General features: G+C 37.4%; 2 protein-coding genes across 2 annotated transcripts; one reads left to right on the forward strand and one right to left on the reverse strand.

Moving 5' to 3' along the window:
• The first annotated feature begins 1,469 nt into the window (after nt 1–1,469).
• On the forward strand, nt 1,470–8,692 carry LOC108679464 (ADP-ribosylhydrolase ARH3). The gene is made up of 8 exons (XM_018168081.2): nt 1,470–1,657; nt 2,066–2,165; nt 2,894–3,042; nt 3,916–4,046; nt 4,610–4,728; nt 5,958–6,153; nt 6,522–6,612; nt 7,132–8,692. Exons 1-8 carry the CDS (start codon nt 1,495–1,497, stop codon nt 7,251–7,253), a joined length of 1,071 nt encoding a protein of 356 aa, XP_018023570.1. The 5' UTR covers nt 1,470–1,494; the 3' UTR covers nt 7,254–8,692.
• Nucleotides 7,445–16,049, reverse strand: LOC108679463 (glucose-6-phosphate isomerase). Its single transcript, XM_018168079.1, has 11 exons — nt 15,841–16,049; nt 15,233–15,326; nt 13,364–13,555; nt 12,575–12,757; nt 12,222–12,335; nt 11,608–11,847; nt 11,034–11,173; nt 9,886–10,069; nt 9,307–9,435; nt 8,708–8,850; nt 7,445–8,234 (listed from the first exon to the last, which is right to left on the reverse strand). Exons 1-11 carry the CDS (start codon nt 16,032–16,034, stop codon nt 8,114–8,116), a joined length of 1,734 nt encoding a protein of 577 aa, XP_018023568.1. The 5' UTR covers nt 16,035–16,049; the 3' UTR covers nt 7,445–8,113.
• Between the last annotated feature and the right edge of the window lie 1,279 nt (nt 16,050–17,328).

Here is a 17,328-nt window from a genome sequence, read left to right on the forward strand (position 1 = left end):
GAGATGACATGTAGAGAAGGTACTATCTATTTACAATTTGTAGAGGATAGGAACTGAATGCAGCATTTAAACTGGGTTTCTGTTTAAAAATATATAATGATTCTAAAATTTGTAGGTCAGAAACACCGGTTGTGGAGGCTAAAACTCTAAAATCACTATTGGACACCGGGACATTGCACTGCTCGGCATGAATACGTACGGCTGAATGAGGGGGATGCGCAAGTATGTTCCCTGTTCTATAACTCCTGCCCCTATGCTCTGCAAGCCTAGTATAAAAATTGCGTGATGTCATACCAACATAGGCAGATGCGCACTGCGCACAACTATATTGATAAACTAGGGATGATCGCATAAGAACAGGGAGAGAATCTTTGTACTTGATAAACAAGCTAATTTTAAAATTGTTCACTAGCAATACATTAAGATTTACATTTGGGAGGTATTTAGAGAATAGATCTTTCAACTCCTTTGCCATTGTCTCAGATGCGGGGCCAAAGTAAGGAAAAGAACAATAAACACGATTCCTATCCTCACGTTCGGGAACCACCTCAGCATATTGTTTAGACAAGAATTTCTTAATTTGAGTATACACAAATTGTGAAGGAAACCCATTCAGTGAGAACATACTGCGCAAATATTCAAATTCAGTGTGCATACTATGGAAAGTAGAGCAAATTCGTAGAGCGGGGCCTTACTTTGGCCCCGCATCTGAGACGATGGCAAAGGAGTTGAAAGATCTATTCTCTAAATACCTCCCAAATATAAATCTTAATGTATTGCTAGTGAACAATTTTAAAATTAGCTCGTTTTTCAAGTACAAAGATCCTCTCCCTGTTTCTATGAGATCAAACAAAGAGATCATTTGATGAGGCTTTTTGAATCAGCTCCTCTCACTTGGTCATTATTTATTTCAATTTTCAACCAAGATTTATTATTAAATTTACAAGTAATATTTTTTTAGTATAAAAAACTTGGCAGCAGCACATTGATATGCACTGCTGCATTTGCTACCAGAATGCAGTGGCCATATATCATGTAATTGCATTACTTGCATACATGCTTTCACTGTTTTTTCATGTACATGATTTTGGTCTCATGAATTTCATTGGCACCCTAAATTGGGGATACCAAAAAATTCTGGAGTTGTGTGGCTGGAGCCTGGATGAGAGGAGTGATGCTGATTGGCTGATGTTGTGACTCATGAGTCATGACATACGAGAAAAAAAGATGAATGGATTGCATTGAAATTGGGGCTGTCAGTAGGACTAGGAGAGCAGAAGAGAGCAGCTGCATGACTGGCATCTGGCACTGACTGCTGCCACCCTGCAAGGAGGAGTGATAATTGAAAGCAAAATTTAGTGCATGGAAAGGATTAGGGCAAGAATTTAGGCTGGATGGGTGTGAAGAAATTCATAATAATTGTAATAACAACCATTATAACAATAATAAAAAAATTTTTGATCTTACAGGACAGGTCAAAATATTGCCAAAATTATGGCTGGCATTAGTATTGAAGCTTTGTTAGGTAGATTTAAAGGTTGCATGCTGGGCGCATTGGCTGGAGATTGCCTAGGTGCGCCTTTTGAAATGGATAGCTCTGTGGCTCTGAGTGTTCTTAACAACTACATCAACAAACTGGCTGACCCAAAAGTCAGAGGTAAGGAAGCACCAAAAAATAATTAAGGTCACTTTTAAATAAAAAATTTTGGGTTCACTGCATTCAGAAATTAAATGCTGATTTTGCAGAGTTATTTGTTCATATTTTAGAATATTAAAAAGTTAAAATGATCCTCTATTCATATCTAGTTTGAAATTCATCTATATTAATTCATCTATATTTTGTGGTATGGAACTTCCACTGTCACTTACTAATGAATTGCAATGTATACGAAGATTGCAAATTTGCAAATGTCCATGATGTTAAAGATGCATTCCAGCCTTCCAAATACCATGTTGAACTTCAGGGGTGTAGTTTAAAATAACACCAACAGAAGCACAAGTTATGTAAATAACTGTTCATTATGTTGCAAAAGATCTAAAATTAATCGATTTTATTTTATTGTAGTTCCCTACAAGGCATTTACAGATGATACTGCCATGACACAGTCTGTTGCTCAGTCTCTCATTGATGAGAAAAGCTTCTCTGAAGTTGACATGGCTAAAAAGTAAGTTGATATGCTATAGAATAATATAGAATGTTCACTATAATTAATCATTCGACTTATAACATTTATTTATTTTATTATTTCAAGTGAGTACTTACAAGAGATGTACATGATCAATTGCATCTCATGTCAGTGGCTTAGTCACAATAGTACTGTTGACCTCACTGTCAATAAAGGTGTATATGGGACTACATGTTGGGTGGCGGTCAGTCAGGAAGTCAATCACATGCTGCCAGCATTACAGTGAGGTTCCCAACTGAGTTTGAGGTTCCCAACTGCTTGCTACCTTATAGTGATCTTGCACTAATTTGGTAGCCTATGTGTCTGTATGCTTGAAGCATTATATATAGGATAGTTAATACTTCTTCCATTTATATATTTGTTGTTGTGCTGGTTTTTTGAGTTTTTAAACATGATTATTCTAACCTGTGATATTACAAGTAAGTACTATATTTTATCCATGAGAACACAATTTTCTATGGATAGTTAATTCAGTGAATTAGAAACTTGAACTAGTAAAGCTATTGAATATTTGTGAACAAAAATTTTATTACCAAAATGTTGTCACCAATGCTGTGAGCCTCTGGAAATACTTACAAGTTTTACCAAATTTCCTGCAACACCAGTCATTGGAAATTTTAAATTTTACTAATTCAGCCAACAATGTAAATTACAGCCAAGGTCTCATTGTTATAGTAGTTCTCTGTTTAGGTGATATTTTCTTGCAGGTTTGTGCGAGCATATTACAAAGAACCCAGAAGAGGCTATGGGGCCAACATTGTGAATGTGTTTGCTGCCTTGAAAGCGACCAACTTCAAGGATGTCTGGGCACCTGCAGCTCTTCAGTTTGATGGCAGTGGCTCGTATGGAAATGGAGGTCAGTTCAATTCAATTATTCATAATATCTATAATAAATTATTCATAATATCTATACTAAATTACCATAATATCTATACTAAATTACCATAATATCTACAATAAATTTTTCACAATAGTATCTCACTCTTTAACAATAATGTAATGGAATCCTAAATCTAAAAATCTAATTAGCTCAAATCTTACTAGGTAATCTCAGGACATTGCTCTTATAAAATAATGTGAATCACCAAACCCATACAATGCAGCAATGGATCCCAAGTTCAGATTGGTCAAAATCTATGAAAGAAGTCCAAATAATCAATAAATTGAGTATTAAAAGTTCATAAATCAATAATACTTGATGTATTTAAGAATTTATATTGAATTGATGAAATATATAAATTTTGATCAGTTTCTGTGAATGGCACTGTCAGTGCTAATGGCAAGAACTTTCCATGGTCCAACTTATATTGTTTCTATTGTGATGCTATGTGTGATTATAGCCATAAATTGCACCATAGTAACTCCTATCTACAATGGACTCAGGCACTGCCTATATCAATAATTTTATCATTAACTTTATTGGTGCTCCATCTCTCACATAAACCTATTTCCATTATCAAGTTGCTCAGCATGCTTATTCAAAATTAAACTTGTGGATAGTTTAAACCTAATACAATAATTATAGAAAGATTGTAATTGTTCTCTTCATAATTGTTATTCATTCACTACAAAATCCAAGTCTCTGAGTCACATGTTTGCATGTTTCTTGTGTAAACCTACACGTTACCATTTTTACAGGTCAAAATTTTTACCATTTATCTTCATACATTAAATGCTTTATTTTTCCATCTCAAATAAGTAGAATAACTTATAATTGTTTTGCATGCAGGTGCTATGCGCGTGGCGCCCGTGGCGCTGTTCACGGCCGCTGCCAGTACTGAAGAAGCCATCAACATGGCGCGTGACTCAGCTCTCATCACCCACAGCCACGCTCAGGGCTATAATGGCGCTATCCTTCAGGTATCAACTTCATCACAGCAAGACTAGCGCCAAAGTTACTATTGCTGCAAGACTAGCACCAAAGTTACTACTGCTAACCTTTATTAGTAATTAGTGCTAATTAGTTGTACGTAATTTAGTAATAATTATTATTACTAAGCTGAATTATTAATGAATTACTATTAGTGAAGAAATCTATATTAATGAACCCTGTAGAATATTATTTGTGATTTAAAATGATGAGTAAAAAAATTTTTTATGTATGGAGTGCGGTTGCGAATTTGATTCCTTACTAAGTGCACAACATGAAATGTAACCACACTATATTTCATCAAAGAATTGAGGTTATGCAAAGAATAGTTTGTTGATGACACATTTGTCTTTGATTTAGTATCCATGTTTAAATTCCATCAATGTCCCAGATTCTGCTTCAGAAGTTCGTATCTTTCACTGTTTTTTAAAACAGTTATCAATGTGATGTAGGTATGTATTATACCTGCTCAGTTATTGGTTTTTGAGCAAACTTTATTTATGAACAGAAACCTATGACGATATTTCTATTCTATGTTACTTCCATTGTGCAGTGCTTGGCGGTGAGGAATGCTCTCTTGTCTCCCTCGTCGTCCCTGAACCCACAAGAGTACGTCGAAGGCCTCATCTCCACACTGTCTAAAATGCGGAACCCGCGAGAGGAGGACCAGGAGTGAGTGCACTTCGCTTGCCAAAGCATAGACAATAATTTGGCTTTCATCTGTCCAGCCAAGTCCTGCCCAAGTTATCTGATAACCTGGAGCGAGTTTGGATGGTAAGCAAAGTAAACCACAATAATTGAAGACACCATAAATTCTCAGTAAATTTTAAAATTGTTCATTAATAAGTGAAAATGATTGGTGATATGCTAAAGTGTTGTTCCAATTATTGGGTCTTTCTTTGTTTATTAAGTGATATTGCTAACTATTGCTCAATGTACATGTGCTGTGGTGGCGAGGCTTGTTTGCATTGGTCCTTTGACACTCAATCTTGCGTTTTTTTTTATATTCTCTACACTGCACATTTTAACAAAACCCAAAAGCCTCATTTGAGAGTTTATGAGCACTAAGACGTGGGGATACTTCATGGATCGTCTCGTTGGAAGAGCAAGTTTTTTGGGTTGTTAATTAACTTAGCAAATAATAACGGGACAGAACCTACTGGTAGGTGTGACTTTTCTTACAAGAGTGACAATAGTTATCAGTGAAATGGTGAAGTAAAATTGTGTTGTGTCACTTGGTTCAATTTCTCCTCTTAGATCCTTGCCATATGGATTTATGATATGTGAAGCTTATAAATTGTTGAACAATTTTACAAACTTCTAAGGAATCCTTCAAATTGTTGGCATGCTTCTCAATTATTATTTATTGAACGATTATTACAGAAATTTGAATGCCTTATAGGAATGTGCATGGCGGATATTTCTGATAGTTAATCTTGTAAATTTGTTGCAATGCAATGGTCATAATCTTTATAGGTCAGGACTTGAGATTATTCTTGTATATTCTATTGCATTCTTGTATACGGTATTCGATTAATATTTAAGTATTGCTGTGCTATGATGTATATACCGTTCCTGTTTCTGCGTGTACAATTGTCGACCTTGTTAAATAGTAGAGTTCCTTATGTCAGAATGTTGACAAAAAAATTTGGAAGTTACCCGGTGATAATTCAGTGTTTAAAGTGTAATGTTAACAAAAACATTTGGATGTTACGCGGTGATAATTGAATTTTTGAAGTGTTGAACATTACTCACGATGAGCAAGTATTTCATGGTAAATAAGTCCTTCATTTGTTTTCTCGTCAGTTTAGTCTCACTTACCTGATTTTGTAAAGATTTTCATGTACGTGTAACTGCCAAATCCTCGTTACTGTATTCTATCTTCTGAATCTTCCCCCCAGTTTATGTAGCGAGGGTGAAGGACACGGTGGCTTTGTGGACTCCCTTCATGTGCTGCAGGAGCTGCTGGGGCGCAGTGACCAGGTCACGCGGGAGGAGGTCGTCGAGAGACTCGGTAACGACGTGAGCGCCATCAATTCAGTACCTACGGCGATATATGCCTTCCTGCGCGCTCTCCAGCCCATACAAGGCATTGAAGTGAGTGCAACTGTTTTTTTTGTTACAGGGTTAAGGTAATGTTCAAAGATTTTGCGTATCTTTATAGAAACTTGTAGACAACTACTAAGCGATTTCCTCGTATCTACCAAGCAAAAATGACAATTTCTGAGACGAATGCTGTGAATTTCATTGCATTTTGCATTCATCATTTGAATAGGTGTTCACGCGCTGCATTTAATATTGAATATAGTCTTGTAATATCGGTGCGATGCATAATATGATAGTGTGGTGCATAATAATTTCATTGCATTTCGCAGTCATCAATTGAAGAGGTGTTCAAGCGCTACATTCAATATAAAATATGCTCGTATTTTATTGCGGTGTGGTACATTTGCTTTTATGTGCAGAGTGACAGCGAGTTTCTGAGGTCGATTGTATACGCCATCAGCTTGGGTGGTGACACAGACACCATTGCTTCTATGGCTGGTGCCATTGCAGGTCAGTTAGCGTCTTCCGTTTTATGAAGACTTACCGTATATCTGTTATGATGTAAAATTTACAAGGCTAAGAATCTTTTAGGAGCAACTATAACCACACTCGGTACGGTTGCAACGTTGTTAAACTATGCTGTCTGACAAGAGTTAAACGTCGAGGTCAGAAACTTACCAGTTGTACGTTTCATACCGTAATGTTTTAAATATTCTGATCATAGCTAAATACTTGAGGCTGCTGGTGTAAAGTTGTGCAATTTATTCAAATTATTACAGGTGGCAAAAATTTTTTCCGTGAAAGTCATCAAAAGTATCTATAAAAACGCGCCAGATTTCCAGATGTACTATCATGGCATGCGGAATGAATGTTCGAAAATAAGCCGTTGTATCATGAGGGGTTTATTCTCGGCAAGAGTATTAGGATAAAATTCTCTGAATGGGTTATGTTGAAAATCTTTTCTAGGTTAGATCAAATTTATAGCATAGTTTGCATCTTTTTTTTTTTCAATGAAACTCAATGTGGCAGGCGCGTATCACGGCAGTCAAGGAGTTCCCGAATTTCTCGGGCGTCACTGTGAAGCCTGGGAAGGCGCCCTCCAACAGGCCGAGGAACTCCACAAGATAGTTTACAAGAATGACAAACCTTAATGTTAGCTTCTGAGACCTGAGATTTAACGATTAGTAAGATGACTTGACGAGCGCTTGACCTGAAGATATCAAATGCAGAATTGGCCATAGCAGATTCTAAATTTTTTATCAAACACTAATTATATTTGTCAAATTTGATTCTGTTACAGTCGCAATTGGTTGTTGAATGAGTAGGGAAACATAGTAAAAGAGAGAGTTGGAGGTTTTAATTTCATAAACTGCGAAATGTTATAAAGCTTATTATATAAAGTGTTACCACCTGGAGTTATTTCGTTAAGAACTTGCTGACCAAGAGCCCATGATCTTTACGTGATGCGAAAATAACCTGGAAGAAATATGTACGATCTGTCTTGAGGAAATTTTATTTCAGAATACCGTTCGTACTTTGTAACAATTAGGGTTTAGGATTCTATAGTACTGGACTAGATCTTGCTAAGTATAACTACCATGATCGTTGCCGAAGAATTTCTCCGCCCAACTGCTAAGAAACTACTTAACCAGGATACAACATACACGAACGAATGTGAGGCAAGATTTTGCACTTACGACCAATATTAAGTAAACGAAAGGTCGCGGTGCGTGAAGATAGTTATAAATTTTTTCTTGCAAGATAGCTGCAGAACGCGCGGGTCTCAGCCGATAATTCTATCCCTGCTCTACAACTTTTCATAAGCATTTACACGTTTCGAACTCAAACTTTTTCAACTAACATTTTAAGGAACAGTTATTGCTCCGTGTAGTGTCATTATTATTATTATGTCATAAGACCCACTCGAACAGTATTATCAACTACTTATACAGTCTAACTTACATAATCAACAAGACAACTGAATCAAACGCAATTTCTTAATGGAAGAAATCTACAACCACTTCTTGATGAAGTTGATGAGACCGTTGGTGGAGGAGTCGTGCGACGACACGGGCGTGTTGTCCTGTAGCTCGGGCTCTATGGCTTTGGCCAACTGCTTGCCCAGCTCCACACTGCGGAATAATGTATTTATTTTGCGCGCACAAATATATTGCTTAAATAAGCCTATTCTTGCGAGAGATGTGGAACGATTTGGCCAATCATTGTCCAATCTGTCGGACCAGGTCATAAATAATGACAATTTTCGAGCCTATCGAGGCTCGAATATTGCAATAAACACATACTGTTATTCCGTGTTTTATATTGCATTCGGTAGAACTACAATTTTTCGTCAAATCTTGAACTTGAATTTTCAATCAATTTTTATGTTTAACAGTATTCTAAAACTTCTCATATATACCAACTAATTGTAATCTTCGAACGTTTCTAGATCTCTGACTCGTAGATTTGCATTCAGTCTACATTGTGAATAATGAAAAAAAACGCGCGCGCGCATTTATCACTGTTCCCCTTTCAGTACGAAGAAAAAAGACAATTGTTGGAAATGTCTAATAAACTGAAGAAAAAATTAGTAATATTTGCATACCCCCACTGGTCGTAGGAGTTGATGTCCCAGATGACGCCCTGGGTGAAGATCTTGTGCTCGTACATGGCAATGAGAGCCCCGAGGGTGAAGGGCGTGAGCTGCTTCAGCAAGATGGAATTGGTGGGGCGGTTGCCCTCGAACACCTGCCAACAAATATTAATAATAAGACTTAGCTGTCCTATCGACGGGCCGTTTATACGAATATCATTGTTTGCCCCAGTCACTCTTAGAAAAACTTTTCAGGTTGGTGCAGTCAGCACAAGTATTGACTAAAATAAAGCTCATCAGACTAAAGTACAACATTTCAAATTCGAAAAAGCCTCTCAGCATTTTCCTAAAAGTTCTTTTAACATGCCCCACTCCTTAAGTTCAGGCCTTCTTACCTACGCGCAAACTCATTAACTCTATTAAATTATTCAATTTTACGCATTGACTAAAATATTATTTCAAAATTTAAACAAAATCAAAGTCGATTTGTTAACGTGAAGGTAGTGACAATTCATCAATATGAAAGTTACTGAAATAACTTCAATTTCCAGAACGAATATACTCGAGGCGACGACTTGAAAACATTCTCTTGTTTTGTAAAAAATTCTTACCTTATGCGGCAATATTTTCTCGAGCTTCTCCTTCTCCATGCCCGCGGCTTCAAGCTCAGCGCGCGCCTCTTCAGAGCTTTTACCCTTCATCAACGCTTCAGTTTGTGCGAGGAAATTAGCGAGCAGCAACTGTAAACAATCGCGCAATATATGAACACTAATTACTCAGAACACTAATTATTCAGAACACTAATTATATGAACGCTAATGACTCGGATCACTAATTATATTAACACTAATGACTCGGATCACTAATTATATTAACACTAATTATTCAGAACACTAATGACTCGGATCACTAATGAATTACTGGTAACTACAACTGATTATATTAAACTCATCAATGCAAATCTAGAATTCAGCACAAACTAAATATTAACTGAAAAAACTACGTTCTTATATCCCCCGCTTGTCATTTAAACCCTGAAAGATTGGAAATATCCTCAATAATTCAAGATAGTTTTCCCCAAGTTAATGGTCAAATAATGATAACTTCATATTTACACAGTCGTAACCATAAACTATGTTTAATATATGACCGTTTAATACCTCAGTTTATGTCATGTAAGCAATAATAACCTTGTGGTGTAGGTTAGCAGCGATGGGGTTATGAGACACGGCGCTGGCAATAAAGTCAGCAGGCACGAGCCTCGTGCCCTGATGGATGAGCTGGTAGAAGGCGTGCTGGCCGTTGGTGCCGGGCTCCCCCCACACGATAGGTCCTGTGTTGTAGTCCACGCGAGCACCGCTGCGGGTCACGTACCTGTACCACAACAAATATTTATATCATGTTCAGTAAGTCAATCATTTGTATTGAGTTCATATTAAAATCATTTGTATCAAGTTCATGTTACAAATATTTGTATCAAGTTCATATTACAATAATTTGTATTGAGTTCGTATTAAAAATATTTGTATCGAGTTCGCTTGAGAATTTTAAAACGTAATAAAAGGTATTATATACGTAGAAATATACAGTTCACACTTCCGAAACATAGAGATTCAGTTTATACTTGAACACGATAGACAATTTTATCGAGCTTTAGTCGTCACTGGAGCTGCATCGTATTGTAATGCAAGCCACTAAAATGTTCTATTCATGGTCAATTGTGTGACGGTTTATATAATTTGTGAAATGTTTTTTCCTCATTCGTATAATATTGTTTTCATTGAAATCAGAGAATGTTATTTATTTATTATACTTTAAATTAATAACAGAATCCGACTAAGTAATGACTGAAAAAGTTTTATTGGAATCTCATTACAATAAAACATGAAATCTCATTACAATAATGCCGACACACAGGGTATTAAACCCTTGCATTGTCATAACCATACAAACGCACCAAAATCTAAAAATAATCTTTAAGAATTCGGCGATACCTAGTATAATCAGCCTAATAAACGCTGACACCACAGTTAGGTACTTAATTAACATTACCACTTTGCTAAACATTACCACTTTACTAAACATTAACACTATTACTTCACCATTACCACTATTACTCCACCATTACCACTATTACTCCACCATTACCACTATTACTTCAACATTACCACTATTACTTTACCATTACCACTATTACTCCACCATTACCACTATTACATCACCATTACCACTGTCACTCCACCATTACCACTATTACTCCACCATTACCACTATCACTCCACCATTACCACTATTACTCCAGCATTACCACTATTACTCCAGCATTACCATGACTCACTTGCCATTACTCTCCATGTCGCCCTGTTGGAAGTATGCAGCGAAGCGGTGCAGGTGTTGATCGTACGGCAGGAGCGCGTGCGTCTCGGCGCCGTAGAAGTTGTTGTACCAGATCCCCAACACGGCCAACAACACAGGCAGCTACAAAATCACAAAATCTAAAGGACGTCGTCAATAAACGCTGAAGAGACTTTGTGTTATAAAAAATAATTTAAGAAAAAAATATGATCATGAATTTATAGCTACATTTACTTGAAACACAAATTCGAGAGAGCTACAAAATATTGATCGTGATGAAGATGTAATCATTAAATTGGTTACAACCCTTAATATTTTACTACAAATCTGGTGGTAGGAAGTTAATCATAAACAGTGTTGCTTACTTACGTTCAATTCAAAGCAATGTTTCTTCAGCTAAAGTTCCAACCACAGGACAGTTTTCGAATGTTAGGCCAACCGAGCCTATTCTTTAACGCCGATGTCATTATAGTATAGTATCTTTGGCATTGAAGAATAGGCCTGTCGCCGATTCTTGTACTTGTTCTTGATTCTTGTTATGCTAGTTAAGACCTCACATTCTGGTGTAGAGGCGCTGAGCAGAAGTGCTGGTCCATGAAGTGGGCGCCCTCCAGCAGCTTCTTGAAGTTGTCGAAGCCGATGTTGAGGGCGATGGAGAGACCGATCGCGGACCACAGCGAGTAGCGTCCGCCCACCCAGTCCCAGAAGCCGAACATGTTCGCCTCGTCGATGCCAAAGTCTTTCACTTTAGCAGCGTTCGTCGACAGCGCAACGAAGTGTTTGGCTACCAACGATTTCTGTAAACAGCGTCCAATTGACGAATTTACTTATAATTACATTAATAAAATCAAAAAGATGAATTAAAGTGTCATCGTTGTGGCGGGTTTTGGAACCTAAACGAAAAACATAACTTTGAATCAACTATGACTAATTAATTTTTTTAAACTTTCAATTCCAATGAATCCATTCAGTTTAATTACATTTTTTTCTAGTATTCCTAATCAGACCAAATCAAGTGCATAATGATGATTTAGATTAACTAAGAAAACGAATTCAAACTCTGATAGTAACAGATTCTGCTCCACTCACATTTATAATGCTATTCCTCCCAGCATCCTCATTCCCCCCCACTTCCATAATGCTATTCCTACCAGCAGCCCCATTCCCTCACATCTTTAGCGGCCTCCAGGAACCAGGTCTTGGCGGAGGACGCGTTGGTGAGCGTCTCCTGCGTCGTGAACGTCTTCGAGGCGATGATGAACAGCGTCGTTTCTGGGCACAACAACTGCACCAAAATATTAAGTTAAGTTTAAAATTAATGTTAAGATGTTTAAATTTAAGTTAATTTAGGTTAAGTTAAATTCAAGTTAAGTTAGGTTAAATTTCTTGACGTCCTGGTAGATGATAAACTGAAAGAACATGAATTTATTTGATTTCTTATTAAACTTTTAACGGACTCCTGGTAATATGGTGGGCACTGAGAAAAAAAACGAAAAGTCAGATGTTGAGATGACTTGTGCTGACTTTGACGGTGTTGGCGAGGTGGGAGCCGTCGATGTTGGAGATGAAGTGCACGCGTGGGCCGCGGGCGTAGGGCTTCAGGGCCTCCGTCACCATGAGAGGCCCCAGGTCTGAGCCTCCGATGCCGATGTTGACGACGTCCGTGATCGCCTTGCCCGTGTAGCCCTTCCAGGCACCCGAGATCACCTGCGCGTGTGTTACTACAATTAGTAGTAGTAATAAAATACTACCAATAATATTTTACCTTCCATCCCAACCTCTATTACCCAATACTTCATCTCCAACCCCTTTGTAACCAGTACTTCCATTTCAACCCCTTTGTACCAATTCTTTTTCTCCCAAGAGGGTGTAAATTATCGACGACTGTTCCGAGTTTTTATCAACTAAGCGAAATGTGATGTTGTAATATGACGAAGGTTCAAGTAAAAAATTTTATAAAGAAATCCTTGTCAATACTGAAGCGCAGTATAAAGCATGAAACGCTAATAGCTTTTCATGTGAATTTGACTATTAGCATCGTTGCATATATTATAATATAGAAATTTCAGCGTTTATTAGGCCGCAGGCCTGTCGCCTATTCTTAACATCACAGAACATTCACAGCTTGTTGCGGTCTAGAACTCGCAACTCTCTGCTACAATTCTGCTGTGCTTAACCGCCCGGCCTCCTCGCCGATTCTGACCATGCAGAAACTGACGTACAGAGCTGGGATCAAACCCGCGCCTCTCTGCGCCAATCCTGGTACTCTGAACTGTAACCACTGTGCCACTCAGATGATATATGATGACGTACCTGGTCACAGAACTGCTCCATGTGGTCGAGCACTGCGTTCACCCCCGGCATTACGTCCTGCCCCCCCACAGTGATGGGTGTGTTGCTCCTGTTCCTGAGCGCCACGTGTAGCACCGAGCGACTCTCCGTGAAGTTGATTGGTGCGCCACTGAACATCGCATCTCGTGCCTCTGGCACCTTACGGCTGCGAGCCTGCACAACATTTGTAATTAACAGCATTACAGTTCAAAATTATAACATTTTAGTTGATTCCCAATATCATTGAAGTTAAACAAAATACAGTAATTATTAGTTTAAAATACAATAAAATCTTTTTTTTATATGAATGACGATGACGGAGCTGTTTGCAAACTTGAGGTAAGCTACCCCCCTAGAGGGAATAAAAACTGTCTTTTTCGAGGGTTATGGAAGAGAGGCGGAAGTTTTATTTTAGCCACACATAAATATAACGTTTGACATACGTGAAGGAGCAACATTATTATTGTGTCAGGTAAACTTTAATGACAAGATGAACAAGATTGGGAACCACCCATATCCCATTATGACCAAAGGGTCGAGCTACTGGACCCTGACTCTCGAGGTCACGCAGTTCAGGAAGTCAGTGGCGAGGAAATGTCCTAGGCGGTAAAACATTTTTTACATGGCTTCAAGTATTTTACTTAGAGAAATTGCACTCAAATTTTGATATATCATCTTTATACGACTGGTCGTTAAGGACAAATAGATACGTTTATAAAATTTAACACGGCCTTGTGATATACAAATAAAATTATTGATCTCTTACGTACTTAATTCAGGAGAAATCATAAATTAACGGAACGCCTTACATCCAGGTAACGCCTTGCACTTACGAAGAGAACAATGCGCATCTTACTAACATTACAAAGTGTTTGCAATCTTTTTCATAAGCTATAAGTTAATCTGGTTAATAAGTTAATAGCCTAGGCTATATTATCCTTTCTTGTGACATTCGATAGCACCCTTGGTTGTGGTTAGGAGAGGCCGAGAGAGTACATTTGGAACGAGGTGACCTAGGGAGAGTGTAGCTGTAGGTGTACAGGGTTATTGTAAATGATAGACCCAATTTAATAGATTAGTATTCATGTTTATATAAAATCAAAATAAATAATTTATACGCCAATAGAAATATATAAAATTTTTTACACATTTATAAATGTTCAATACGTATGTCCCCTTTGTCCTGCAGTGTACGAAACTTTTTGAATAAGTTACTTCCCATGTGTTGGCTGGGACGCGTAGGAAATGAAGATCTGGCTCTATACCTCTGGCCACCGAGATCACTTGATCTCACCCCATGTGACTATTTCTTATGGGGTTACGTCAAGAAAGCTGTTTACGTCTCGCCTCTACCAGCAACTCTGTTTACGTCTTTTCCGTCTCGCCTCTACCAGCAACTCTGTTTACGTCCCGCCTCTACCAGCAACTCTGTTTACGTCCCGCCTCAACCAGCAACTCTGTTTACGTCCCACCTCTACCAGCAACTCTTTTCCGTCTCGCCTCTACCAGCAACTCTGTTTACCTCCCGCCTCTACCAGCAACTCGGTTGATCTGAAGAACCGTAATACCGTATTAATGCTACGGTGCACTCCAACAGAAGATGTGCTTTCTCGTGTGTGGGACGAGTTTGGCTACCGTTTAGATGTTTGCCGTGCAGCACAATGGGGACACATTGAACATTTCAAAATAAAAAAAAACTTGGAATCTTTCCCTTTCCCCATTGGTGTATAAATCATTAATTTTGAAATCATACTTGCATAAATACGAATTTACTAAATTAGGTCCATCATTTAGAATAACCCTGTATTATGTAAACAAAACATTTATGTAAACAAAATATTAAAGACTCACCAAATCAAGCAGAAGTTTAAGCCCTTCATCATCAATCCGATTTTTGCTGAAGTCGAGAAGAATCGGGCCGTCTGCTGGAGTATCTAAGGTTGCACTGAAATAAAAAAAAAATGAGGTTATGCACTGCATAAAATTTCAGAACAAGACACTAATACGAGAGGGAAATGATCCTGTCACAAAATACAGCGAAGAATCTGATAAATAAAAACTTTTAAAATATGAAATTATGAAGTAGTAGTATCAAGTTTTCATTATAGTTTCGATTTGAATATTACTAAGAAGTAATTCAATTATTAAAAACATGAAAATAACGTGAAAGTGGCATATGTATTTTGGGTAAGTGATCTTGAAGCCGTCAAGGTCAGTGAAGGTCAGCAAAAATGTTGCACTTCATATTCGAAATTAAAACAACGCCTCGTGAGATAGAAGAAATTCTCAACACGTAGAATAACGTCATTTACATTTTACAGTAACGAAATTTACGTAAACAACAATAATATGGGAGGGGCTTGCACTATCAGCTGATAGACCATCTGACAAGCGACACGGAATCCGGCTAGTCAAGTTAGTAGAAGAAAGATCACTTGTATAGCTTCAGTGTTTCTCACCTCAATTTCTTGAAACGGTCTTGATCATTCTTAAACAGCTTTGGAATGTTGAGTGATGCTCCATTTTTGTTATAATAATCTTGAATAGCCTTGAAGGCAGCATCGTCCTTCAGCGCACCCAATCCCTCCATCTCGGTAGCAGATCGTCGACTGCACCGGTCCTTGGGCGACGACCGCTTGTTGATATTTCCCATTTAGCGTAAATCGTTTTTCGTGCAATAAAGACAGTGAACCAGCCTTCAGGATATGTGATTATATTAGCTACCGTAGTAGAAGCTTATTAAAAATTTCAAACACAATCAGTTTATAGTGTTAAATTTTCCTTTAGATGTATGCTATTATTTTTTACTTATGTTGACGTCTTGACGAGTTGATCCAATAAGAGCTCAAATAGGTAGCTAGATGATGCTCCAATCTCCAAAACAATTTCTGCAATATAACCCATGATCATCATCAAGACAATCTTATCCTAATCTTTCACTTGCACACTAAATTTGTTCAATTCAAGAATCAAGATTCAATAATGTTGATGATTAATAATCATTTTTATGTCTTTAAATTTATAAAAGCCTAAAACTGTGAGATCCTGGACCCTGGGAATGGGGATTCTATCCTGGACCCTGGGGAATGGGGATTATATTTTGAAATAAATAAACAATATAATAGGTAAATTATTTGCATCAAATTGGTATTTCTTACAAAACTGCATAACCATTTTTCCCATTAATTTCATTTATGAGTTGCAAATGTTTATTGCTTTTTATATATTATTCCATTTTTATATATTATTTTAAGGTTTCATTATTTCTATCATCATTATATGAATACCTATAAAATGGTGGTTCCCAATCCCAATTCTGACAAGTGTGAAAAATATCTAACATATAATAATAGCAGTTTCAGCATTTATTAGGCCATAGGCCTGTCGCTGATTCTTAACATCGCAGAACATTCACAGCTTGATGGGGTCTTGAACACACAACATATATGTCTAAGTTCAAGTTGTCACTACTTGCTACCAAAATAATACCAATCAGGAAAAACAGGCTGAGCTTGAAGCCACGCTGACAGAAGACAAAAATGACTGTTTGCAGAAAAATCCACCCGTTCCTATAACCCTTGCGTAGTTTACTTTAAAAAATTCTTGAAAATAGCAATTGCCCACCTGTGAGACTGTGAAATTTGGAAAATTTTGCTAGATTAGCCACAACTCTTATGTTGCCAGCACAGCCAGCCTCCATCCTGACAATCTGTTTCATAAAGTGAAATTTTTAATATTTATTATATCATTTTAATATTGCAATTTGTATTTTTGATCAGCTGATATTTGATGATAATGCTATTTTTTATGGCAAGCACCTGATGTAAGATTGTAAGTTGTGTCATTGACAGCCAAGTAATATATTTTCTTGGCCTTTTTGCAGCTGCAAAACTTCCACTAGTTTAATTCTCTTTAATTCTATTATTGAAGATGTTTTAATTCCCTTG

This window comes from Hyalella azteca, unplaced genomic scaffold (genome assembly GCF_000764305.2).
Source record: "Hyalella azteca isolate HAZT.00-mixed unplaced genomic scaffold, Hazt_2.0.2 contig11680, whole genome shotgun sequence".
Taxonomy (NCBI): domain Eukaryota; kingdom Metazoa; phylum Arthropoda; class Malacostraca; order Amphipoda; family Hyalellidae; genus Hyalella; species Hyalella azteca.